The sequence below is a fragment of the Cucumis sativus genome, unplaced genomic scaffold (assembly GCF_000004075.3).
Source record: "Cucumis sativus cultivar 9930 unplaced genomic scaffold, Cucumber_9930_V3 scaffold46, whole genome shotgun sequence".
NCBI classification, from domain to species: Eukaryota; Viridiplantae; Streptophyta; class Magnoliopsida; order Cucurbitales; family Cucurbitaceae; genus Cucumis; species Cucumis sativus.
In genome coordinates this window covers 141,367-165,464 of record NW_022279550.1, presented here as the reverse complement: position 1 = coordinate 165,464, position 24,098 = coordinate 141,367, and the positions used below count along the sequence as shown (strand labels likewise).

The window sequence follows — 24,098 nt, the reverse complement described above, 5'->3', positions numbered from 1 at the left end:
TGAAGTCGCGTGTGTCTGTGTCTTCCGATCGCGCGTGTAATGCAGCTTCACTTCTCCAACCAGGATGGGTCACATCCAAATCTTCCTTTCGCGTCGATTTCACCTGTACTAAGTTGCAATTTTTGCTCTACCACAAGAAGTAGGGGAATTGACAAAAATAGGCCAAAAATGGGGTAGAAAAAGAGTTTTAGGATTGATTGTAAAAAAGTTGAGATTTAGGATAAATTGAAGGTGAAATGACGAAAATACCCTCTTTTATTTTCCTTCCTCTTTTCTTCTTTTTCCTTTTCTTCAACCCAAAGACAGAAGGCCGTTCAAAAGAAAAACGTAAACCAGAGCATTTGAACTCTCTCGCGTCTGCAGTTACCCCCTTCAACTCTCTCCCGCCTCCGGTGAACGTTTTTCTCTTCCGTCCATTTCTTCTCCACTTCCATCCATTTCTTCTCCACGACTCTCCGCTATATTTTCCGATTTCAACTTGTTCACCGAACGTCTCCATTTCTTCTGCACGGGTCTCTGTTTTACTTTCGACTTCAACTCCGGCGGACGCTTCTCCACTTCCATCCATTTCGATTTCAGGTTTGTTTTCACCGGACCTCTCCATTTCTTATCCACTCCTCTACGTTGGCAGTGCCGTATCCATCATTTCCTTTGCAATGTACTGTAATAATAGAAAAACCATACCTTGGAGTTTAGAACTTGAATTCGAACATATATTTGGTATCCCATATAAACTCTGCAAAGCTACCAGTACAATAGAATATCATAAGCTGCATTGTTGAAAGACCATTTCCTTTGCAATTTGTTGAAAGACATTATCATAAACTGCATTGTTCTTCTCTACTTTGTTAATGTTTTTAGTGATGTAGTTCCAATAGAATACAATCTTTAGAATGCATGTTTAGCTAGTCTAGGTAGTCTACTAGGTGTTAAGGCTTTAGGGTTAGCAATTTTATTAGACTTAGCAACTTTGCCTTGAAGTTTTCCATCATCTCGCACCTATCAGCACCTATCTCGCAGCTTCCAAAATTTTGAGTAGAAGTCCCAATATAAGAGTGTAAACTTCCTAAACCGTTTAGAATGCATGTTTAGGGACTCTACTAGGTGTTAAGGCTTTAGGGTTAGCAATTTTATTAGACTTAGCAACTTTGCCTTGAAGTTTTCCAGCATCTCGCACCTATCAGCACCTATCTCTCACCTTCCAAAATTTTGAGTAGAAGTCTCAAGATGCTAGTGCATCCATGTTTAGTAAGTCTCTTATGCAATTATATTTAATTAGTTTTTTTTATGCAGGTTTCAGTATGGCTTCGACATCAACTAACGGTCCCATGTACAAGATTGACCCTGCTCATCATTTTCAGTCTATAGTAAGTAGTTTATCACATTTAGTAAGCAGGTTGACTATGTTGTCGGATCAAAACAAGACTTTCAAGATCCTTGGGTGAATGTTGATTACATTTACTCTCCATTCAATATCCATGGCAATCATTGGATTCTATTATGCTTGGACTTGGTACGTTGTCAAGTTAAGGTATGGGATTCGCTTCCGTCGCTGACGAGTGCCGAAGATATGAGAAGCATATTAGAGCTAATTCAAGAGATGGTGCCAAATTTGCTCGATGCTACTGGATTCTTTGTTAGGAGAGGCGGATCATCAACACACAAGGAACCTTGGCCACTTGTCATTGTCGACTCAATTCCACTTCAACGCAACAATAGTGATTGTGGTGTATTTACAATTAAGTATTTTGAATATGAAGCTTCTGGTTTAGATGTAGCTACATTATGTCAAGAAAACATGTCATATTTTAGAAAACAATTGGCATTTCAATTATGGACCAACAATCCCATGTATTGACTTTTAGTTCCAACTTTTGAAGGAATTGTATATGTTCCAAACTATGTACATAAATAGTTTTATATAATGGAATGAATACCATTTTTGTTTTTTGGTATGCAATTTTTATTTCATTATCTTGGAAAATTGTAAAGTGTGCAGAACTTTTATATAATGTACAACAATGCAGGTGAGAGCAACATTCTCATGCTCTTAGAATTAGGAAGGCCAATTTATCCCACAATGTATGAAAATGGAGAGAGATGAGAGAAAAATGAAATATTCTTTTTGGAAGTGAGAAAATGGAGAAAATGGTTTTCAAAGGCCGGTGGGAGACCATGGGAAGAGCTTGAGAAAGAAATTTCAAGAAAACGAATTAAAGAATGGAAAAGGAAGAAAAAGGAAATTTCGTGAAAATGAGGGAAAATGGAACACGAGAGGGAGGGATGAGAGAAAAATGAAACATTTTTAGAAAGTGAAAAAACGGAGGGAGAAGGAGAAGAGAGGATTCATAAATTGATTTTAGGATATTTTTTAACTTGAGGGTAATATAGACTTTTTCCAACTAATTTGTCCTAAAAGTCATCTTTTTTAAAATTCATCTCAAAACTCTTTAGATCCTTCCAAATTATCCTATTTTTGATAATTCCCCATGTTTTTAGTGATGTAGTTCCAATAGAATACAATCTTTAGAATGCATGTTTAGCTAGTCTAGGTAGTCTACTAGGTGTTAAGGCTTTAGGGTTAGCAATTTTATTAGACTTAGCTACTTTGCCTTGAATTTTTTCATCATCTCGCACCTATCAGCACCTATCTCGCACCTTCCAAAATTTTGAGTAGAAGTCCCAAGATGAGAGTGTTAAGCTTCCTAAACCGTTTAGAATGCATGTTTAGCTAGTCTACTAGGTGTTATGGCTTTAGGGTTAGCAATTTTATTAGACTTAGCAACTTTGCCTTGAAATTTTCCATCATGTCGCACCTATCATCTCTCACCTTCCAAAATTTTGAGTAGAAGTCCTAATATAAGAGTGTTAACTTCCTAAACCGTTTAGAATGCATGTTTAGCTAGCAATTTTATTAGACTTAGCAACTTTGCCTTGAAGTTTTCCATCATCTGGCACCTATCAGCACCTATCTCGCACCTTCCAAAATTTTGAGTAGAAGTCCCAATATAAGAGTGTTAACTTCCTAAACCGTTTAGAATGCATGTTTATCTAGTCTACTAGGTGTTAAGGCTTTAGGGTTAGCAATTCTATTAGACTTAGCAACTTTGCCTTGAAGTTTTCCATCATCTCGCACCTATCAGCACCTATCTCGCACCTTCCAAAATTTTGAGTAGAAGTCCCAATATAAGAGTGTAAACTTCCTAAACCGTTTAGAATGCATGTTTAGGGACTCTACTAGGTGTTAAGGCTTTAGGGTTAGCAATTTTATTAGACTTAGCAACTTTGCCTTGAAATTTTCCATCATCTCGCACCTATCATCTCTCACCTTCCAAAATTTTGAGTAGAAGTCCCAATATAAGAGTGTTAACTTCCTAAACCGTTTAGAATGCATGTTTAGCTAGCAATTTTATTAGACTTAGCAACTTTGCCTTGAAGTTTTCCATCATCTGGCACCTATCAGCACCTATCTCTTACCTTCCAAAATTTTGAGTAGAAGTCCCAATATAAGAGTGTAAACTTCCTAAACCGTTTAGAATGCATGTTTAGGGACTCTACTAGGTGTTAAGGCTTTAGGGTTAGCAATTTTATTAGACTTAGCAACTTTGCCTTGAAATTTTCCATCATCTCGCACCTATCATCTCCCACCTTCCAAAATTTTGAGTAGAAGTCCCAATATAAGAGTGTTAACTTCCTAAACCGTTTAGAATGCATGTTTAGCTAGCAATTTTATTAGACTTAGCAACTTTGCCTTGAAGTTTTCCATCATCTGGCACCTATCAGCACCTATCTCTTACCTTCCAAAATTTTGAGTAGAAGTCCCAATATAAGAGCGTAAACTTCCTAAACCGTTTAGAATGCATGTTTAGCTACTCTACTAGGTGTTAAGGCTTTAGGGTTAGCAATGTTTTATTTTGTTTCTATTAGCATTTGGATGCACTCTTTCTTCTCATTCGCTTCAACATTAAGACAACCATGATACCTTCTGCTCAAAACTTCACAACTGTAGACACACTATTCATGGTTTGTACTCGCAACCATACTTTATGTACTGAGTTTGCTTTTGATATTTGTCTTATTGTCTCATTGTATACATGCATGTGTGTTTTTTTTCCTTCCAGCGACTATTAGTTGCGAAGTGGCCTGAATACCAAGAATGTATTAAAGAGAATCGACCATTTCACTCGAAGGAGGAGTATCGGTTGGTTGACTATGTTGTCGGATCAAAACAAGACTTTCAAGATCCTTGGGTGAATGTTGATTACATTTACTCTCCATTCAATATCCATGGCAATCATTGGATTCTATTATGCTTGGACTTGGTACGTTGTCAAGTTAAGGTATGGGATTCGCTTCCGTCGCTGACGAGTGCCGAAGATATGAGAAGCATATTAGAGCCAATTCAAGAGATGGTGCCAAATTTGCTCGATGCTACTGGATTCTTTGTTAGGAGAGGCGGATCATCAACACACAAGGAACCTTGGCCACTTGTCATTGTCGACTCCATTCCACTTCAACGCAACAATAGTGATTGTGGTGTATTTACAATTAAGTATTTCGAATATGAAGCTTCTGGTTTAGATGTAGCTACATTATGTCAAGAAAACATGTCATATTTTAGAAAACAATTGGCATTTCAATTATGGACCAACAATCCCATGTATGAAAATTGTAGGAATTATGGACCAACAATCCAATTATGGACCAACAATCCAATTATGGACCAACAATCCAATTATTGACTTTTAGTTCCAACTTTTGAAGGAATTGTATATGTTCCAAACTATGTACATAAATAGTTTTATATAATGGAATGAATACCATTTTTGTTTTTTGGTATGCAATTTTTATTTCATTATCTTGGAAAATTGTAAAGTGTGCAGAACTTTTATATAATGTACAACAATGCAGGTGAGAGCAACATTCTCATGCTCTTAGAATTAGGAAGGCCAATTTATCCCACAATGTATGAAAATTTCACCTCTTTGAATGCTAATTGTTTTTGGCAGGTGTCTTAGAAACATTTTTGGATTTCTAATGTATGAATATAGACATTCTTGATGTGTTACCGGTGGTGGAGCAGAGGTTTGTGGTGGCTGCGGAACTGCAGAAGCAATGGGTTCAGGTTCTGTATCAAATCAATTAAACTTCCAGAAGGTTGCTGATAGCTCTGTTATCTCAGCAAGAGCCTCCTTTGTATGACGGTGGTTATCTAAGCAAGAGCCTCCTCTGTTAGCTCTGTGTCTTGTTCTGTACCTTTGTTGTTAACCAGCCGGCTTTATACATTACTTATTATTAGCTCAGTCTTGCTACTACCTGAACTTTCAGAGTGAACTCATCGACATTAACTGTCACTCCTTTGAAGATTTGAATCATTACTACTGCAGTAGCAAAAGGAGAGCAGTTATTGAGTTCTAAAGCACACAATATTATTTACTTCTCACGGATTGTTCAAACATTATTCTTTGCAGGTTTGGAGTTGTTCTAATGGAAGTACCAACATAAAAGAAGCTCATTTTGTAAGACAACTGTCAGGAAAACAACAGGAAAGCAGAATGAGATATCTAAAAGGTAATCTGAAAGAGATGGTAGATCCCAGCATATCATAGGCTCAGGTGGAGAACGCAGTCAAAGTGGTAAGGATCGCACTTCACTGCACGACTAAGATTCCATCTACAAGGCCCTTCATGCAAATGGTGGTTCATCGCTCGCAGTCTCCAACCACACTTGTTGTCAATGCATCTAACAAAGAGAACCTCTTTTGTAGACTTTTTTACTACCAACTGAAAAAAAAATTTCATTGCCAAGACACTTAATCTCATTGACAAATCTTTTTTGGAAAAAAATATTTGTCCTACATCAAACTCCTCACTTGTAGAGCTTTCTTCGGACCAATCATTCCTGTCTGTCTTCAACTTTTGGCTAGAAGAGCTGTAACGAACTTTAGATTTTCCTTTGCAATCTTTTGTAGGACCATCTCTATGTTGTGGGATGTCAAATGATTCACTATTCATCTCTACTGGCTCCCATGTAAAAGTCTCATCTTTCGAATCATATGACCCATATAGCCGAAGTGGTCCCTATCACGTTATCACACAAGCCAACTTCAACTTCACGAACATGAACTTCATTCTCATTTAATGTATCCATTACAATTGGAGGATGAGGGTTTAAGTTATGAGCTTGGTTGCTGCCAGATACTGAATTGTAATCTTTGCTTAACACTTTTTTGCTTTGATTACTTTTAGGCTCAAATGAGACGTATAAAGGGACCTTAAATGAATTTTCACTAAGAAGATAAAACTTCAAATCACGGTCATTGCTTAACTCAAATGTCGGAGCTTCGTGTTCCACTTTTATCTCATATATGCATCTTATCATTACGTCGAACTTTGAAGGGTCAACTTCTGCAAGGTCATATAATTCTGCCTGTAAATCTTTATGTGTTATTTCTTTACTGACAACGATGCCTTTTAACATGCCTCCTTCGTATTTTCTTTGCCTCTCATCCCACATACCACCGTAACGCACTAACATGGGAACATGTGACATCCTTAAACCACCTTATACTTTTCAATTGCTGCAAAAAATGATTTGAAGTTAGAATTTGACATATCACATAAACAAAGTTTATTAAAAAACAGTAGGTAAATACTAAATAAAACGTGCATAGTCACACCCTACATGTTTACGATATTGACAGCTACAAAATGTTTAGGATATTGCGAGATACAAAAAACAATAGCTAAAAGTCACCCAAAATCAATTCATTTCAGATTAAACATTTCAATTTAAGAACCTGCAAGATGTCTGCGAGATGTTTGCGAGATGTCTACCAGATGTTTGCGAGATAAAATAATAATAATGATAAATTGCTAACATCATTTGAAACATCTATAAAGCAACCTTAAATCAACCCTAAATCAAGTTGAAACAATAAAAATAATATTTGATTTATACATTTAAGATGCAAAAATATATATACATATAACACAACAAAATTCAGATTCGGATTTAAAAATTAAAACAAACCACAATGCGTGAGATGTTCGCCGGAGTAGATGATGAACGACACCGGAGTAAAGCGGAAAGTTGACAAACTTTTGAGAGAGGAGAAGAATCGCAAATGGGTTTTTCTTTTTTCTTTTTCCTTTACATAATCTATGAGAAGGAGGAGAAATGCTTCTTTTTTCTTTACGTAATCTATGAGACTGCAACAGAAGGATTCTTCTTTTTTTTTTTCCCTTTACGTAATCTATGAGGAGAGGAGAAGAAGGCTGCCTTCGAAATTCTGTTTTTTTTTCCTTAAGGTGAATGACATTGAAGAGAGAGAGGGGGGGTTGGAAAAGAAGAGAAGAGCAAATGTGAATTGAAATTAAAAGAGGGTATTTTCGTCATTTCACCTCCAATTTATCCTAAATCTCAACTTTTTTACAATCAATCCTAAAACTCTTTTTCTACCCCATTTTTGGCCTATTTTTGTCAATTTCCCAAGAAGTATTGGGTTTTAGTGTAAGTTTGTAATCGTGAATTTGATGGTTTATGCATGATTGATTCGTTGAGATGAAATGTTAAATTTAAACGGTTGGTTAATATTGTTCGGGGAATTGACAAAAATAGGCCAAAATGGGGTAGATAAGACTTTTAGGATTAATGGTAAAAAAGTTGACATTTAGGACAAATTGGAGGTGAAATGACGAAAACACCCTCATTTAATTTCAATTCATATTTAATTTCCTCCTTCCTCTTTTCTTCTTTTTCTTTTTCTTCAACCCAAAAACAGAGAAGGTCGTTCAAAAAAGAAAAAAAACGTAAACCTCCCGCATTTGAACTCTCCCGCCTTTGCAGTTACCCCTTTCAACTTTGTGCCTCCGGTGAACGTTTTTCTCTTCCGTCCATTTTCTCACTTCTCCTCTTCCATCCATTTCTTCTCCACGACTCTCCACTATATTTTTCGATTTCAACTTTTTCACCAAACGTCTCCATTTCTTCTGCACGGGTCTCTATTTTAGTTTCGACTTCAACTCCGGTGAACGCTTCTCCACTTCCATCCATTTCGATTTCAGCTTTGTTTTCCTCGGACCTCTCCATTTTTTCTCCACTCCTCTACGTTGGCAGTGCCGTATCCATCCTCTTTGAAGTCAAGTGAGTAATAAAATCTCATTTTTTTTAAAAAAAAGTTAGTCTGTTGAAGATATGTTTATCTAATATTACAGTATCCATCTTGTTTGTTTAAGTTGTCTGTTGAAATCTGAGTTTTTTGTTTTGGGCACATTTTAGATATATCATTAAATTTGTAGAGAAGAAATGCATGTCGTATGCACACAGACATAGAGAACCGTGGGAGCCATTCTGTTTTTAGGAAGAAAAACCATTTCCTTTGCAATGTACTATAATAATAATTAATTGGGTTAAGAATGTATTATATATGTGCATGCTACAAATATATGTATATATACATACCTTGGAGTTTAGAACATGAATTCCAACATATTTGGTATCCCATCTAAACTTTGCAAAGCTACCAGTACAACATTGTTGAAAGACATTATCATAAGGTGCATTGTTGTTCTCTACTTTGTTAATGTTTTTAGTGATGTAGTTCCAATAGAATACAATCTTTGTTGCCTTGTATAACCAAGAAGCTCCCCATATTAATTCGTCCTATGTCAAACCAATTTATTTAAGATTCATATGTTAGAGAAAATTTGAAGACAAATGATTCAATTAGTTTTGTTCCTAAACATACATGTAGGCTTTCCTCCTACTATTAATCATTTTAGTAAAGGTGTTACAATATATGTTTAGCAGTGCAAGCAATTTGGTTTAGTAATCTAATTTGGCTTATTGGCCTTTACTTGACCAAAATTTGAGTAGAAGTCCCAAGATGAGAGTGTTACCCTTCCTAAATCGTTTAGAATGCATGTTTAACTAGTTTACTGGGTGTTAAGGGTTTACGGTTAGCAATTTTATTAGACTTAGAAAGTAATAGCTTTAAATTTTTCTATCTCGCACCTATCTCGCACCTTCCGAAATTTGAGTAGAAGTACCAAGATGAGAGTGTTAACCTTCCTAAACCGTTTAGAATGCATGTTTAGCTAGTTTACTAGGTGTTAAGGCGTTACGGTTAGCAATTTTATTAGACTTAGCAAGTAATAGCCCTGAATTTTCCATCTCGCACCTATCTCGCACCTTCCAAAATTTGAGTAGAAGTCCCAAGATGAGAGTGCTAACCTTCCTAAACCGTTTAGAATGCATGTTTAGCTAGTTTACTGGGAGTTGAGGCTTTAGGGTTAGCAAGTTCATTAGACTTAGCAAGTAATAGCCTTGAATTTTTCCATCTCGCACCTATCAGCACCTATCAGCACCTATCTCGCACCTTCCAAAATTTGAGTAGAAGTCTCAAGATGATAGTGTTAACCTTCCTAAACCGTTTAGAATGCATGTTTAACTAGTCTACTGGGTGTTAAGGCTTTAGGGTTAGCAATTTTATTAGACTTAGCAAGTACTAGCCTTGAATTTTTCCATCTCGCACCTATCAGCACCTATCTCGCACCTTCCAAAATTTGAGTAGATGTCTCAAGATGAGAGTGTTAACCTTCCTAAATCGTTTAGAATGCATGTTTAGCTAGTCTACTGGGTGTTAAGGCTTTAGGGTTAGCAATTTTATTAGACTTAGCAAGTAATAACCTTGAATTTTTCCATCTTTATTAGACTTAGCAAGTAATAGCCTTGAATTTTTCCATCATCTCGCACCTATCTCGCACCTTCCAAAATTTGAGTAGAAGTCCCAAGATGAGAGTGTTAACCTTCCTAAACCGTTTAGAATGCATGTTTAGCTATTTTACTGGGTGTTAAGGCTTTAGGGTTAGCAATTTTATTAGACTTAGCAACTTTGCCTTCAATTTTTCTATCTCGCACCTATCAACATCTATCTTGCACCTACCAAAATTTGAGTAGAAGTCTAAAGATGAGAGTGCATCCATGTTTAGTAAGTCTCTTATGCAATTATATTTAATTAGTTTTTTTTTATGCAGGTTTCAGTATGGCTTCGACATCAACTAACGGTCCCATGTACAAGATTGACCCTGCTCATCATTTTCAGTCTATAGTAAGTAGTTTATCTCATTTAGAAAACAGTACACGTAAAATAAAGGCTAAATTGAAACCGGATCAATTAACCTTATTTAGAAATACAAAGTTTGGCCACTTTTTGGATCTTAATATAGTCTTTAATGGGCCGCTCATCCACTACTTATTATTAAGGGAGGTGGAAGATGAAAGGGTTGATCATATCAGTTTCAAGATAGGGGAAGTTGTGTGCAGTTTTGGTAGGAAAGAGTTTAATATGATGACGGGTCTATGGAGTTCTCAACCAGAGCCTATTGAATTGGTTGGGAATAGTAGGTTGTTGGAGAAGTTCTTCGAACAAAAAAAGTGTATTTATATAAGTGACTTAGAGGACACATTTGTGGAATACGAGGGGGATGACGATGACGATGACATAGTTAAATTAGCTCTAGTGTACTTTATAGAGCTGTCATTGTTAGGAAAAGATAGGCGGAAAGTGGACCGAACTTTATTTAGGATTGCAGATGATTGAACCACATTTAACAATTACGATTGGGGAGGGTTGGTTTTTGGACGTACCATTTCTGCCTTAAAACGAGCCTTGGACATGCAACATGCCAAGGGAAAGAATAAATCAACTAAGACAAAATATACTGTCATGGGATTTCCGCAGGCGTTACAGGTATGTTACTTTACTTCCTATGCACATATTTATATATACATATATCTTGGGACACTTGCTAAACTTGTTTTGTCGAACATGGAATAGGTTTGGGCATATGAGTCTATACCAACCATCACTGAATGTGGTGTACATAAAGTAAGCAACGATGCAATACCACGAATGCTGAGGTGGGTGTGCGAACTATCGCAAGTCTCATGTCCTACAGAGCAGGTGTTTGACTCGCCAATGGTAAGTATCAACAAACAGTAACTTACGAATGCATGACTTTGTTCCTTTATGTTTTGACTAACTAACTACATTTCCACTTTGTAGTTCTTAATTAACGTGGTAATTGAGATGATGCCTGAAGAGGAGGAGCATCTAAGAATGTCTTCAGGGGAACTTGTTGAGAAATCATCCATATAACACCGTTTCTGAGAAGAATGGTGATTCAAAACGACCAGGAGAAGCTAGTAATGATGACAATGACTGCAAAAAGAGTAAGAAAAAGAAGAAGTGGAAGTCTAAGATGAAAGAAGTTGTTTGAAAACTCAAATATCGAGTAGCGGTTCTCGAGAATGAACGTGGAAGCCTAAAATCAATGCTGTCGACTATATTGAAACACCTTGAAGTTCAAAAAAAGGTTAGGAATCAAAGTTTGTTTAACATTTTCAAAGTTTGTTTAACATTTTCAAAGTGTTCTTTACCAATACATTTTGACATTTCCAAAGGGTAAAGAAGGAGACTGGACGGGAGTTGAAGGTCATGATGCCCAGACCGAAGATGTTGACACACCCGGTACACCTTCTTGGTTGAGGATGCCAAAGGAGGATGACACAAGTGATGGGGTGAAACACATTGAACTTCAAAAAAAGGTTAGGAATCAAAGTTGTGTAATGGGGTGAAAATCATCCTTACTAATGCTTTATCCTTAGTAATGCATTTTGACCTTCCATAGGGTGTCGAAGCAAACCGCACGGAGGATGACACAATGGACGAGTTGGATAAGAAGGTTCATATTGATTTGGAGGAGCCAATAGACGTCGTTGACGATTTCAACAAGGAAATTGGAGTAAAAAGTCTTACCTATTTTGATTCAGACGTTATGGAAATAGAACCATTATCCACTAAACGACCACACGTTTGGCTCGCACGTAGCAAGCGTGCAAGTGTATACTTGTCAACCCCCTTCATAGCTTTAGTTAAACGGTCTACAAAATCAACCACCACCACCTCTCAATCTCAACCATCCGTCTATGATCCTATGCACAAAATACCTGACGCCCATTTAGATCGACTCAGAGCTTGGATCACAAACAAGCGTACGAAAGATGAGGTGCGTGAAACTTTTCACGGGAAAAAATCGAAGGAATTTTTCAGAGACTTTTTCATGTGTCGTCGGTGGTTGGCGGATGAGGTAAGGACTTTTCTTATTATTTCTTATTTACAGTTTTAGAGCACTTAGTAAAACCATGTTTGTTAACTAAAAATAGTACCTTCAAGAAGTTGGTTTGATCGCATAACCGAATTAAATGTTTTCTTTTGTTTCTATTAGCGTTTGGATGCACTCTTTCTTCTCATTCGCTTCAACATTAAGACAGCCATGATACCTTCTGCTCAAAACTTCACAACTGTAGACACACTCTTCATGGTTTGTATTCGCAACCATACTTTATGTACTGAATTTGCTTTTGATATTTGTCTTATTGTCTTGTTGTAGTTGATATACATGCATGTGTGTTTTTTTTCCTTTCAGCGACTATTAGTTGCGAAGTGGCCTGAATACCAAGAATGTATTAAAGAGAATCGACCATTTCACTGGAAGGAGGAGTATCGGTTTGGTTGACTATGTTGTCGGATCAAAACAAGACTTTCAAGATCCTTGGGTGAATGTTGATTACATTTACTCTCCATTCAATATCGATGGCAATCAGTGGATTCTATTATGCTTGGACTTGGTACGTTGTCAAGTTAAGGTATGGGATTCGCTTCCGTCGCTTACGAGTGCCGAAGATATGAGAAGCATATTAATGCCAATTCGAGAGATGGTGCCAAATTTGCTCGATACTACTGGATTCTTTGTTAGGAGAGGCGGATCATCAACACACAAGGAACCTTGGCCACTTGTCATTGTTGACTCCATTCCACTACAACGCAACAATAGTGATTGTGGTGTATTTGCAATTAAGTATTTCGAATATGAAGCTTCTGGTTTAGATGTAGCTACATTATGTCAAGAAAACATGTCATATTTTAGAAAACAATTGGCATTTCAATTATGGACCAACAATCCCATGTATTGACTTTTAGTTCCAACTTTTGAAGGAATTGTATATGTTCCAAACTATGTACATAAATAGTTTTATATAATGGAATGAATACCATTGTTGTTTTATGGTATGAAGTTTTTATTTTTATTGGGAAAATTGTAAAGTGTGTAGAACTTTTATATAATGTACAACAATGCAGGTGAGAGCAACATTCTCATGCTCTTAGAATTAGGAAGGCCAATTTATCCCACACTGTATGAAAATTTCACCTCTTTGAATGCTAATTGTTTTTGGTAGGTGTCTTAGAAACATTTTTGGATTTTTGATGTATGAATATATGCATTCTTGATGCTTAGTTGATTTTCTTAATTGTGTTAGTTGCTTAAAGTCACGAAAATGGAAAGTTTGTTCTGTCAGAATCCTGGTTTTGAATTAAACATTATTCTTTACAGCTTTGGAGTTGTTCTAATGGAAGTACCAACAGGAAAGAAGCCAATTTTCTAAGACACTTGCAAGGAAAGCAGAATGAGAGAACTAAAAGGTAATCTGAAAGAGATGGTAGATCCTAGCATATCATAGGCTCAGGTGGAGAACACAGTCAAAGTGGTAAGGATTGCACTTCGCTGCACGGCTAAGATTCCATCTACAAGGCCCTCCATGAAATTGGTGGTTCATATGCTTGAATAGGCTGAACCTTGTAACTTTATTGACATTGTTGTCAAGAAAGAATGTGAAAACTAAAAGTAATCAGCAAGATTTGCATCATTACTACTGCAGTAGCAAAAAGAGAGCATTTATTGAGTTCTAAAGCACATAATATTCTTTACTTCTCACGGATGGTTCAAACATTATTCTTTACAGCTTTGGAGTTGTTCTAATGGAAGTACCAACAGGAAAGAAGCCCATTTTCTAAGACACCTGCCAGGAAAGCAACAGAAAAAAAAGAATGAGAGAACTAAAAGGTAATCTGAAAGAGATGGTAGATCCCAGCATATCATAGGCTCAGGTGGAGAACGCAGTCAAAGTGGTAAGGATCGCACTTCGTTGCACAGCTAAGATTCCATCTACAAGGCCCTCCATGAAAATGGTGGTTCATATGCTTGAAGAGGCTGAACCTTGTAATCAGCAAGATTTGCATCATTACTACTGCAGTAGCAAAAGGAGAGCATTTATTGAGTTTAGTGTTAGGTCATAATAGGATTTCAAGTCTTTCTCAAAAAGCTTGAAATGCCAAAGGAGAGCATTTCTGTTAAAAACGACCTCCTGCTTTAGCTATAAAGTTCTACCTTATTCAAACTTCACATAAAGATGAGATTAAAGTGAAAAATATTCCTTAAACTGAAGAGCACGACTGTACAGAAACTTGTGACACAGTTGTACAATTTATAGAACAGATTCAGATCAAATAAGGGCATAGAACAAAATATACACTCAGAAATTCTTATTCTGCACAAGTTTGCAGTCAACGGAAATTTATAGAACAGATGCCAAAGGAGAGCATTTATGTTAAAAACCAAATACCATATAAAATGGTTGTTACACGCCACGTAATACAAAATTGTAAAAAAAAATACATTGAGTAAATATTCTATAAATAGTTCATAGTAGGATAAATAAAAAGAGAAGGAAAGTCTTGAAGTTGTAGAAGAAAAGTCTTCAACTTAGAATTGTCAGTGAGATGACTTTAGTGATCTTGCAAACAACACAAGACACAATTTTATAAGCACCTTCCACCTGCATTAAAACAATGAACCTTTTTTACATCGTGATCGTGCAAACAACTCAAGCACAAACCAAGCAAGTATAAAACTATTACTACGTACCAAGACGGGTACTAATCTTGTATGCTCAACTTTTGAATGTATGAAATTGGATTGGTACACGTTAATCTATTGTGGCCTATTTCTTTACTTCGACCACATTTATGCAATTTTGGTGCTTCACCGACACTTGGAATCCTATTTTTCTTCGGTCGACCAACTCTTTTCACTACTTTCGGAGGTAAGACAGTCATATGTACATATTCTTCACTTGCCTTCCATTCCGACTGATTCTCAACTGGGTAGACGGTCTCCGAATATGCTGCCAACAAACATTAATTAGTGTAATAGTTAGCACATAAGCTATAAACATTTATATTGCGATCCCGTGCAACAGCAATGGCATGTGCGCATGGTAGTTGCTCAACTTGAAACTCCATACAAGTGCACTCTTGAGTATGAAGATTTACGACCTCCTCTTTATCTAAATCTTTAACATGGAATTGTAACAATCAATTGGGTTGACTTTCATTGTCAAAGCTCGTTCTTGTTTCTTTTGTAAACTGACTCTGCCCATTTCGTCAATGTAGACGTCACTTTAATGCCTTCTTCTCGACGCTCCCAAAACCAACGTTGTAGCAAAGCTCGAACATGTTCAAGGAATGAAGCAATAGGCAAATCTCTAGGTTCTTTCAGTATAGAATTCATGGACTCTGCTATATTTGTTGTCATCATATTATATCGTCTTCCTGGACAGTGAAAACGAGACCATCGTGTTATTCCAACATCGTTTAAATATTTTCCTGAATCATTAGGAAATGTAAGAATACTTCTCCACGCTTCTGAGAACGTTGATTCACGATATGTTCTAGATGCATTGTAAAACAAAGTAGCTATAGTGTCATTCTTGTATTTATCATTCAAATTTTGAGTCAAGTGTTGGACACAAACATGTTTTCTGATCTGTCACGAAGCCTAGATTAGGCACCTCTCCTATTGCACCTTTCAATTTCTTTAAGAACCACTGTATTGAAGCATCTATTTCTATGTCCACCACTCCAAAGGCAAGAGGATAAATTTGATTGTTACCATCCAAGCAAACAGCAACTATCAACTAACCCCGATATTTGTTCTTAAGGAATGTTCCATCCATGACTATAACCGGTCTAATGCAATTTAAGAATCCTCGAACACATGGACCAACAGCCATAAAAAGATATTTGAAGAAACGATCATCTTCAAGTTCCATGTGAAATATTGTTCCTACATTTGCAAGTTTGAGAGCTTCACCATATCTAAGCAATAGATTATATGACTTTTCAGGACACCATCGCACTCGTTCAAACGCATTTTCTCTAGCGCGCCATGCTTTTTCATAACTCATATTTATGCCATAGTCTTGCCTCATGTCTTCTATGATATCAGGTGTTTGTATAGACGATCGACTCCCTTGAACTTTGACTTTATTAATTCTCCAACAACCCAAGATTTTGCTTGCCTATGGTCACGATTCAAAACGTCAAGAGAACACAAATGAACTTTGACATACTTTTTAATCTTAAATATATTTGAATCCTTCAATCTCATCGCTCACAGTCTCCAACCACACTTGTTGTCAATGCATCTAACAAAGAGAACCTCTTTTGTAGACTTTTTTACTACAAACTGAAAAAAAAAAATTCATCGCCAAGACACTTAATCTCATTGACAAATCTTTTTTGGGAAAAAATATTTGTCCTACATCAAACTCCTCACTTGTAGAGCTTTCTTCGGACCAAATCATTCATGTCTGTCTTCAACTTTTGGCTAGAAGAGCTGTAACGAACTTTAGATTTTCCTTTGCAATCTTTTGTAGGAGCATCTCTATGTTGTGGGATGTCAAATGATTCACTATTCATCTCTACTGGCTCCCATGTAAAAGTCTCATCTTTCGAATCATATGACTCATATGATTCCCATATAGCTGAAGTGGTCCCTATCACGTTATCACACAAGCCAACTTCAACTTCACGAACATGAACTTCATTTTCATTTAATGTATCCATTACGATTGGAGGATGAGGGTTTAAGTTACGAGCTTGGTTGCTGCCATATACTGAATTGTAATCTTTGCTTAACACTTTTTTGCTTTGATTACTTTTAGGCTCAAATGAGACGTATAAAGCGACCTCTAATGGATTTTCACTAAGAAGATAAAACTTCAAATCACGGTCATTGCTTAACTCAAATGGAGGAGCTTCGTGTTCCACTTTTATCTCATATATGCATCTTATCATTACGTCAAACTTTGAAGGGTCAACTTCTGCAAGGTCATATAATTCTGCCTGTAAATCTTTATGTGTTATTTCTTTACTGACAACGATGCCTTTTAACATGCCTCCTTCGTATTTTCTTCGCCTCTCATCCCACGTACCACCGTAACGCACTAACATGGGAACATGTGACATCCTTAAACCACCTTATACTTTTCAATTGCTGCAAAAAATGATTTGAAGTTAGAATTTGACATATCACATAAACAAAGTTTATTAAAAAACAGTAGGTAAATACTAATAAAACGTGCATAGTCACACCCTACATGTTTACGATATTGACAGCTACGAAATGTTTAGGATATTGCGAGATACAAAAAACAATAGTTAAAAGTCACCCTAAATCAATTCATTTCGGATTAAACATTTCAATTTCAGAACCTGCGAGATGTCTGCGAGATGTTTGTGAGATGTCTACCAGATGTTTGCGAGATAAAATAACACAACACGATTAAGATTCATATTTTAAAAAAAATTAAAACAAACCACAATGCGTGAGATGTTCGCCTGAGTAGATGATGAACGACACCGGAGTAAAGCGGAAAGTTGACAAACTTTTGAGAGAGGAGAAGAATTGCAAATGGGTTTTTCTTTTTTCTTTTTCCTTTACATAATCTATGAGAAGGAGAAATGCAACAAATGAGTTTTTCTTTTTTCTTTACGTAATCTATGAGACTGCAACAGAAGGATTTTTCTTTTTTTTTTTCCCTTTACGGAATCTATGAGGAGAGGAGAAGAAGGCTGCCTTCGAAATTCTGTTTTTTTTCCTTCAGGTGAATGACATTGAAGAGAGAGAGAGGGGTTGGAAAAGAAGAGAAGAGCAAATGTGAATTGAAATTAAATGAGGGTATTTTCGTCATTTCACCTCCAATTTGTCCTATATGTCAACTTTTTTACAATCAATTCTAAAAGTCTTTATCTACCCCATTTTTGGCCTATTTTTGTCAATTCCCCATATTGTTCTTTGAAGGTGTTAATTGAGGCAGAGTTTGACCTCATGGAATCGCGACAAGTTTGTTTGGAGTTAAATTCTCTATTTAAATTAGGATTGGTGCATTGGACTTTGTTAATCAAGAAACTTAGGAAATCTTAAAGTAAGTGACTTCTACTGACTCAATAACAAAATTAAGATGTATTGACTGTATGGACCATAATATTATATCTGAGCTGAGTAGGGATGACGGTTATGATGTATGTTTGGATGTGGACTTAATGTTTAATGTTTATTGTGTTTGACTGGGAGAAATTTATATATATATGCATGGATTGATGTGGACTTGTGGTTGAGTGTATGTTATGACTGTCTGGTTATGTATATGTACAAACATAAGGATGTGGAAACGACTGAATCTCATAGATGTTACTTATATAAAGTGTGGATTTTAAGTAGTAGATTGATTGTTGTTTAGACTCAATGTATGATCTACTGTTATGGTTGTGTGCTTGTGAACGGAGGAGAGTCATGGTTGTGCCCTTGTAGACTGAGGAGGGTGTTATGATTATTTAGTTTGTTAACTGATGTACTGATATGTTTTTGACTGACCTTGGACTAAATTAAAGTAAGATGACTGTTTGGGGTTAAATGAAGTGTTTATGTGATGAGAATATTTAACTGAACTGTGAACTGTGAATGACTGTTAAGATGTTTATAATGGACTGAGGGGAAAATTATTAGTTTCCTATTGGGTAGTTACCTTGCAGGTGTTCTACGGGATCACCACCTTTTTATGCATTCTTCGGGAGCACTAGACTGATATGTGCATCCTTCAAAAGCACTAGACTGATATGTGTTTCTGTAGAACACTAGACTGATTTATGTGTCTTTCGGGTGTTAGACTGATTACGTGTATCCTACGGGATCACAAGACTGTGACTGTGCAGGGTACTCTATAGGAAGTTAATAGTTTATTTTTCCCCTAACGAGACCAGTAGTGGGTCTCTTACAGGGTATGTTTATACTCACCCTTTTATGTTTAACTATATCAAGCAAAGGCAACAAATGAGGTAGATCGATGAGGGACAAGGAGACGTGATTGCCATAGGGGAATGTCCTTCAAATGCTTCCGCTTTATGTTTTTCTGTTTTTCTTAGTACATGCGATAGTTAAAATTTTTAAGAGGGAACTGAGTTACGAATGGTTGTTTTGTAAACAGTACTTTTAAAGTTTTGGTTATTTGAAATAGGGCCCGACTTAAGGTTGTTTTCTTTGATTGTATGATTTCAAATGAATTTTACTATATTTTGTGTCAATCAAGGCCTCTTTGTCAAAATTAATGACTACGACTTAGTTAGAAAAGTTGGGTCGTTACAGTATTGGGGTGTTAAACATCAATTTACCTAAGCATCAGAAACTCAACCGAACGAAAGAAGAATGACGAAACAAACCTTTGCCCCAATGAAGAAGCTCACCTGAATCTGGAATCATTTTGATAAAGAAAGCTCCTCCGCAAGAAGAAAATTTGGAATACTCCCTTTCTTTGAGTCGAATGTACGAAGGTGATTTGTGGTATTTGGCATGTGGGCCATAGATAAACGCCTTAAATAAGCATACTGGTGAGAACAAAAGCTTATAGTTAGCTCAGTATTAAAATTAAGTTATATTTGATATCTATAAATGAAATAGTAAGTTTTTCAAAGTTAACGGTGTTATAACTTAAAAGTGACTATTTCATGGTTCTAGTCTTATGTAAACTCTTTGCATAGGATGTCCACACTTTCATGTCTTTAGGATTTAGGATCACATCGTTTATACTAAATACAAAGCATGTTGCATTCATTGTGTCCTAGAATAAGGTGCCTAATCGTATTTCGTACAATATATACTATTTAGGCTATATACTCAAACTTGATCAACTTTTATGTCTCTACATAAAGTTCAAGTTTACTTAATAATAACCTTGGCGTCCTTAGTTTATTGGCTTTTAAGATTATAGTATCAATAACGACTTTATTGAATAGATTATGATTACAACGAGTTTAGGACATAAATTTCAACATCTAGTTCTTACAACTTTTGATTCTAGAGTGTCAACTCTTGTCAACAACTCTTAAATGGGTAATCCATCGAGATGATCGGTCATTGCAGCAATAGTGTTAGTGATATATATTAAACACCAATTGTACCTCTGTAATTATCATAAAAATAATAAACTAAAAACACATGCTTTTCTTTCGATTCTTGCGTTTTCACGTAAGCTTTGGTTTCGTATATATTGCTTTCAATATGGTATTAGAGCTCATTAAGCCTAAACGGATATTGGTTCAAGATAGGTGAAACAAAGAGACACCATCTTGAAGGGGCATGTTGAGATATGTGGAGTCCCACAATTGAAAAACCAAGGAGACTTAGACTCCTTATAAGATAGATGAGCTACTCCTCTCATTGCCAATTGGTATTGTGATGAAACCTCATACTTTGGTAATATATAATTAAATTTACCTTCAACCACTAGCTTAAGCTTTTGGGTGAATATGGGGTTTAATATGGTATTAAAGCAGGTGGTCCAAAAGGTCCTATGTTCAAGTCCCTGTATTGGTGTTTCCTTCCCAATTAAATTTATTTTCACTTGTTGGACTTTTTAGATATTTTGAACCGCATAAGTGGGGGATTGTTAGTGATATATAATTAAATTTACTTTTAATCACTAGCTTAAGATTTTGGGTGGTGGTTTAATTAATAGCATCAGCTTTCTAAAAAATTTCTTCAAGGTGGGTTTCCAAGAAGCAAATTGAGTTAGGAACTTTCATTATGTAGAGCATTTTCTCTTCAACCTTTACCAGTCGGTCCACATGGACCTTGCCCGACTATTTTGTTATGGACATGTTTACATTTTAACCGTTAATAAGCCAACTTAGGCTATCACACCCCACCACGAGCACCTACTTGCGTGGTCCGAGATGTAGCGTGAAGCCAATCGATAGCACCCACGTCAAGAACGACACCAACTGACCCTTAGCCTGAACCTTTAAACTCTAAACAACAGTGGAAACATAACACATAAATTTTACTAAAACCAATTGGCTAAACCTTTTTCATTTAACAACCTTAGATAAGTTTTACATAGACAAAACGTAATCTTATTTATATAGAACAAAACCTTATAAAACCTTCCCAAAAGCCTAAGTCTGATAGCACAAAAGACTAATTGATCATTAGTACAAAATAACAGGACATATACGATAACAAAATGAAATCCTTCAGTAGACAGGTAGCAGCAAGTTAGGCTTAGAGGACACAATCTCTACCTAGAAAGTGGGAAAACATTTTGAATATTATGCATTTTGAAGAGTAAACAATATGCTTGAATAAATACCTTTAAACAATAACATGCTTGAAAGACTTTTCATAACATAACTTAAACATTTTATCATAAATCCGTCATAAATCATGGCTTAAGAACATGCTTGAAATCACTTTAAATAAAACATTTTCCACTCACAGATACAAGCTCAAATCCTTGGTTTATAAATTTGTCTGATCTTCTCATGTCCTGAAATAATGGTAAAATAGTACAATTAATTATCATTTACCAAGAAAATATCAAAAGTATACTTAAAAAACTCAAAAAATTACCAAAAATAGCTCAACACGCAATATGACACTGCCTGGCACGAATGGGTGGGCGGCAGGGCCTTGGTCGGGAGCTGGTTGCTATGTGCGAATCTCACAAGAGGCTTTTCACACGCGTTGCGTGTCACAGACATATTTTTCCAAAGTGTGTTTACCTTTGGTTATATGCTCCGATTACCCCCAGTTTATCCCATCTTTACTTTGCATAACTAGTTTAGGTGTTTGCTTTCCATTCTAGGTCATAAAGCTTGGGTGTGACGTTTCGGCATTTTCCATATGCAAGTCTGCCAGAGAAGAAAATGTTCAAAATGTACTATAGGGGAGGCATACCAGTTGAATCCGCGCCCAAGCATTAGTTGTACTCTTTGCAAGCAACCCTTTTTCCTTGCAACTGACAGTCTTTAATGCTGAATGTAACGTCTATTTCAATGTATTTCTTTCTTTCCCGCGTTTTATAAATAAAATTTCCCTAAAACGCAAAGGAAGGTTACGACATACATCGACGTTACCCACAACTCTTGGATTTTGATCGGCTGACTTGTTCGTGAGTTAGAACAAGTGCCGCACAATCGTCCGTCTCGAGGTTGAAACGCTACGATTGTGACAAGTGGTATCAGAGCCAAAGTTGGCCGAGTGACAGTTTGGACAAAAATAAAATGTCGACTGCAAAACGAGCGAGCAAGACCCATGAAGAACGATTGGGATCGAAGAGCAGATGCTCCACCTGATGGAAGTTCCTGATTCCATCCGATTTATGGAAGAACGGCTTGAGGAAGTTTCCAGAGAGCCGCTGCTTGACGTGGTGTCCGGTCGCCTGGACGGATTACCCATACAGATTTGTTGGCTAGAGTTGACATGTAGAGTCACAATCCAAGAATTGGAAATGTTCCTACGAGCGTGGGGACAGTTCATCGGGCTCTGTTGCCCGATGGAGGAGCGAGTTATGGAGTTAGATAACTCCCAGAAGGATATAATAGAAATGATAAATGGCATGTCAGAGGACTTTCGAGCCACCCTGGATGTCGTTAGAAATGAAATCGTAGAGGTGAACACGAAGGTGAACCTTACGATGCGAGCGTTGGCCAATCAAGCTCCAGCTGGAGGAGCGATGGCAGTTGGCAAGATAAAGATCCCGGAACCCAAGCCCTTCTGTGGGGCAAGGGATGCAAAGGCATTGGAAAACTTTATCTTCGATATTGAGCAGTACTTTAAAGCCACAAACACCGTGGCAGAGGAAGCCAAGGTGACATTGGCAACCATGCATCTATCTGAGGATGCAAAGTTATGGTGGAGGTCCCGATACATTGACATTCAGGAAGGGCGTTGTGTAATAGACACATGGGACAGTTTGAAGAGAGAACTCCGCTCGCAGTTTTTCCCTGAGAATGTCGAGATTCTGGCTCGACGAAAACTGCGGGAATTAAAGCACACTGGAAGCATTCGGGAGTATGTGAAGCAGTTTGCGGGGCTGATGTTGGACATATCTGACATGACTGAAAAGGACAAGATCTTTAGTTTTGTTGAAGGACTGAAGCCGTGGGCAAGGACTAAGCTATACGAGCAGAAGGTCCAAGACCTCGTATCAGCCTATGCGACAGCTGAACGCTTGTTTGATCTGTCTAGTGACGTTCAAGAGACGAGACGTCAACAAAGCTCTTCACCTGGAAGAGACAGAAACAACCGACCGAATTATCCCGAAGTTGTCAGTGGAAATAGAAGTCCCGGTAGAGACCGCAAGCCTTCCCAGTCAAATACAGGGAACAACGGGCAAAGGCCCAATAATCAGAGGACATCCCACGCTTCTATCAGTTGCTACATTTGTAACGGACCACATCGAGCAAGGGAATGTCCGGATAAGGCTGCCTTCTATGCCTTCCAGGCCTCGTTAGCTGCAGACTCAGATGACACGTCGGGTCAACCAGAGGAGGAAGTTGGGCAAGAAGAAAGAGTTCAAAATGTGAGAGTGGGAGCCATAAGACTCTTGTCGTCCCTTCAAAAGAGAGCAGGGGAGACAAGTGGGCGCACGAAAGGGGGCCTAATGTATGTGGACACTTGGATCAACCGGAACCATGCAAGAAGCACTATGGTTGACTCCGGCAACCCATAATTTCATAACGGTGGCAGAAGCCAGACGACTAAACCTTCATTGGAAGAAGGATACGGGAAAAATGAAGGCCGTGAATTCTACAGCTTTACCCGTAGTTGGAGTAGTAAAACGGGCGGTGATACAGTTGGGAGGATGGAGCGGTTTCGTTGACTTCGTGGTTGTAGGCATGGATGACTTTGATGTAGTTCTCGGAATGGAATTCCTTCTCGAACATCAAGTGATCATAATGCCTGCAGCCAAATGTCTGGTGATCTCGGGGTCTAACCCCACCGTTGTGCAGACAGACATTAGGCAACCTAAAGGACTGAGAACGATCTCGGCCATGCAACTGAGAGAGGACCGTG

General features: G+C 37.3%; 1 protein-coding gene and 1 pseudogene across 1 annotated transcript; both read left to right on the top strand.

Annotated features, from left to right (window-relative positions):
• Positions 1–221: 221 nt before the first annotated feature.
• LOC116405926 lies at positions 222–4,742 on the top strand. The gene is made up of 3 exons (XM_031889674.1): positions 222–579; positions 1,294–1,367; positions 4,122–4,742. Exons 1-3 carry the CDS (start codon positions 237–239, stop codon positions 4,740–4,742), a joined length of 1,038 nt encoding a protein of 345 aa, XP_031745534.1. The 5' UTR covers positions 222–236.
• A 5,276-nt stretch (positions 4,743–10,018) lies between these two features.
• LOC116405921 lies at positions 10,019–13,044 on the top strand (annotated as a pseudogene).
• Positions 13,045–24,098: the final 11,054 nt, after the last annotated feature.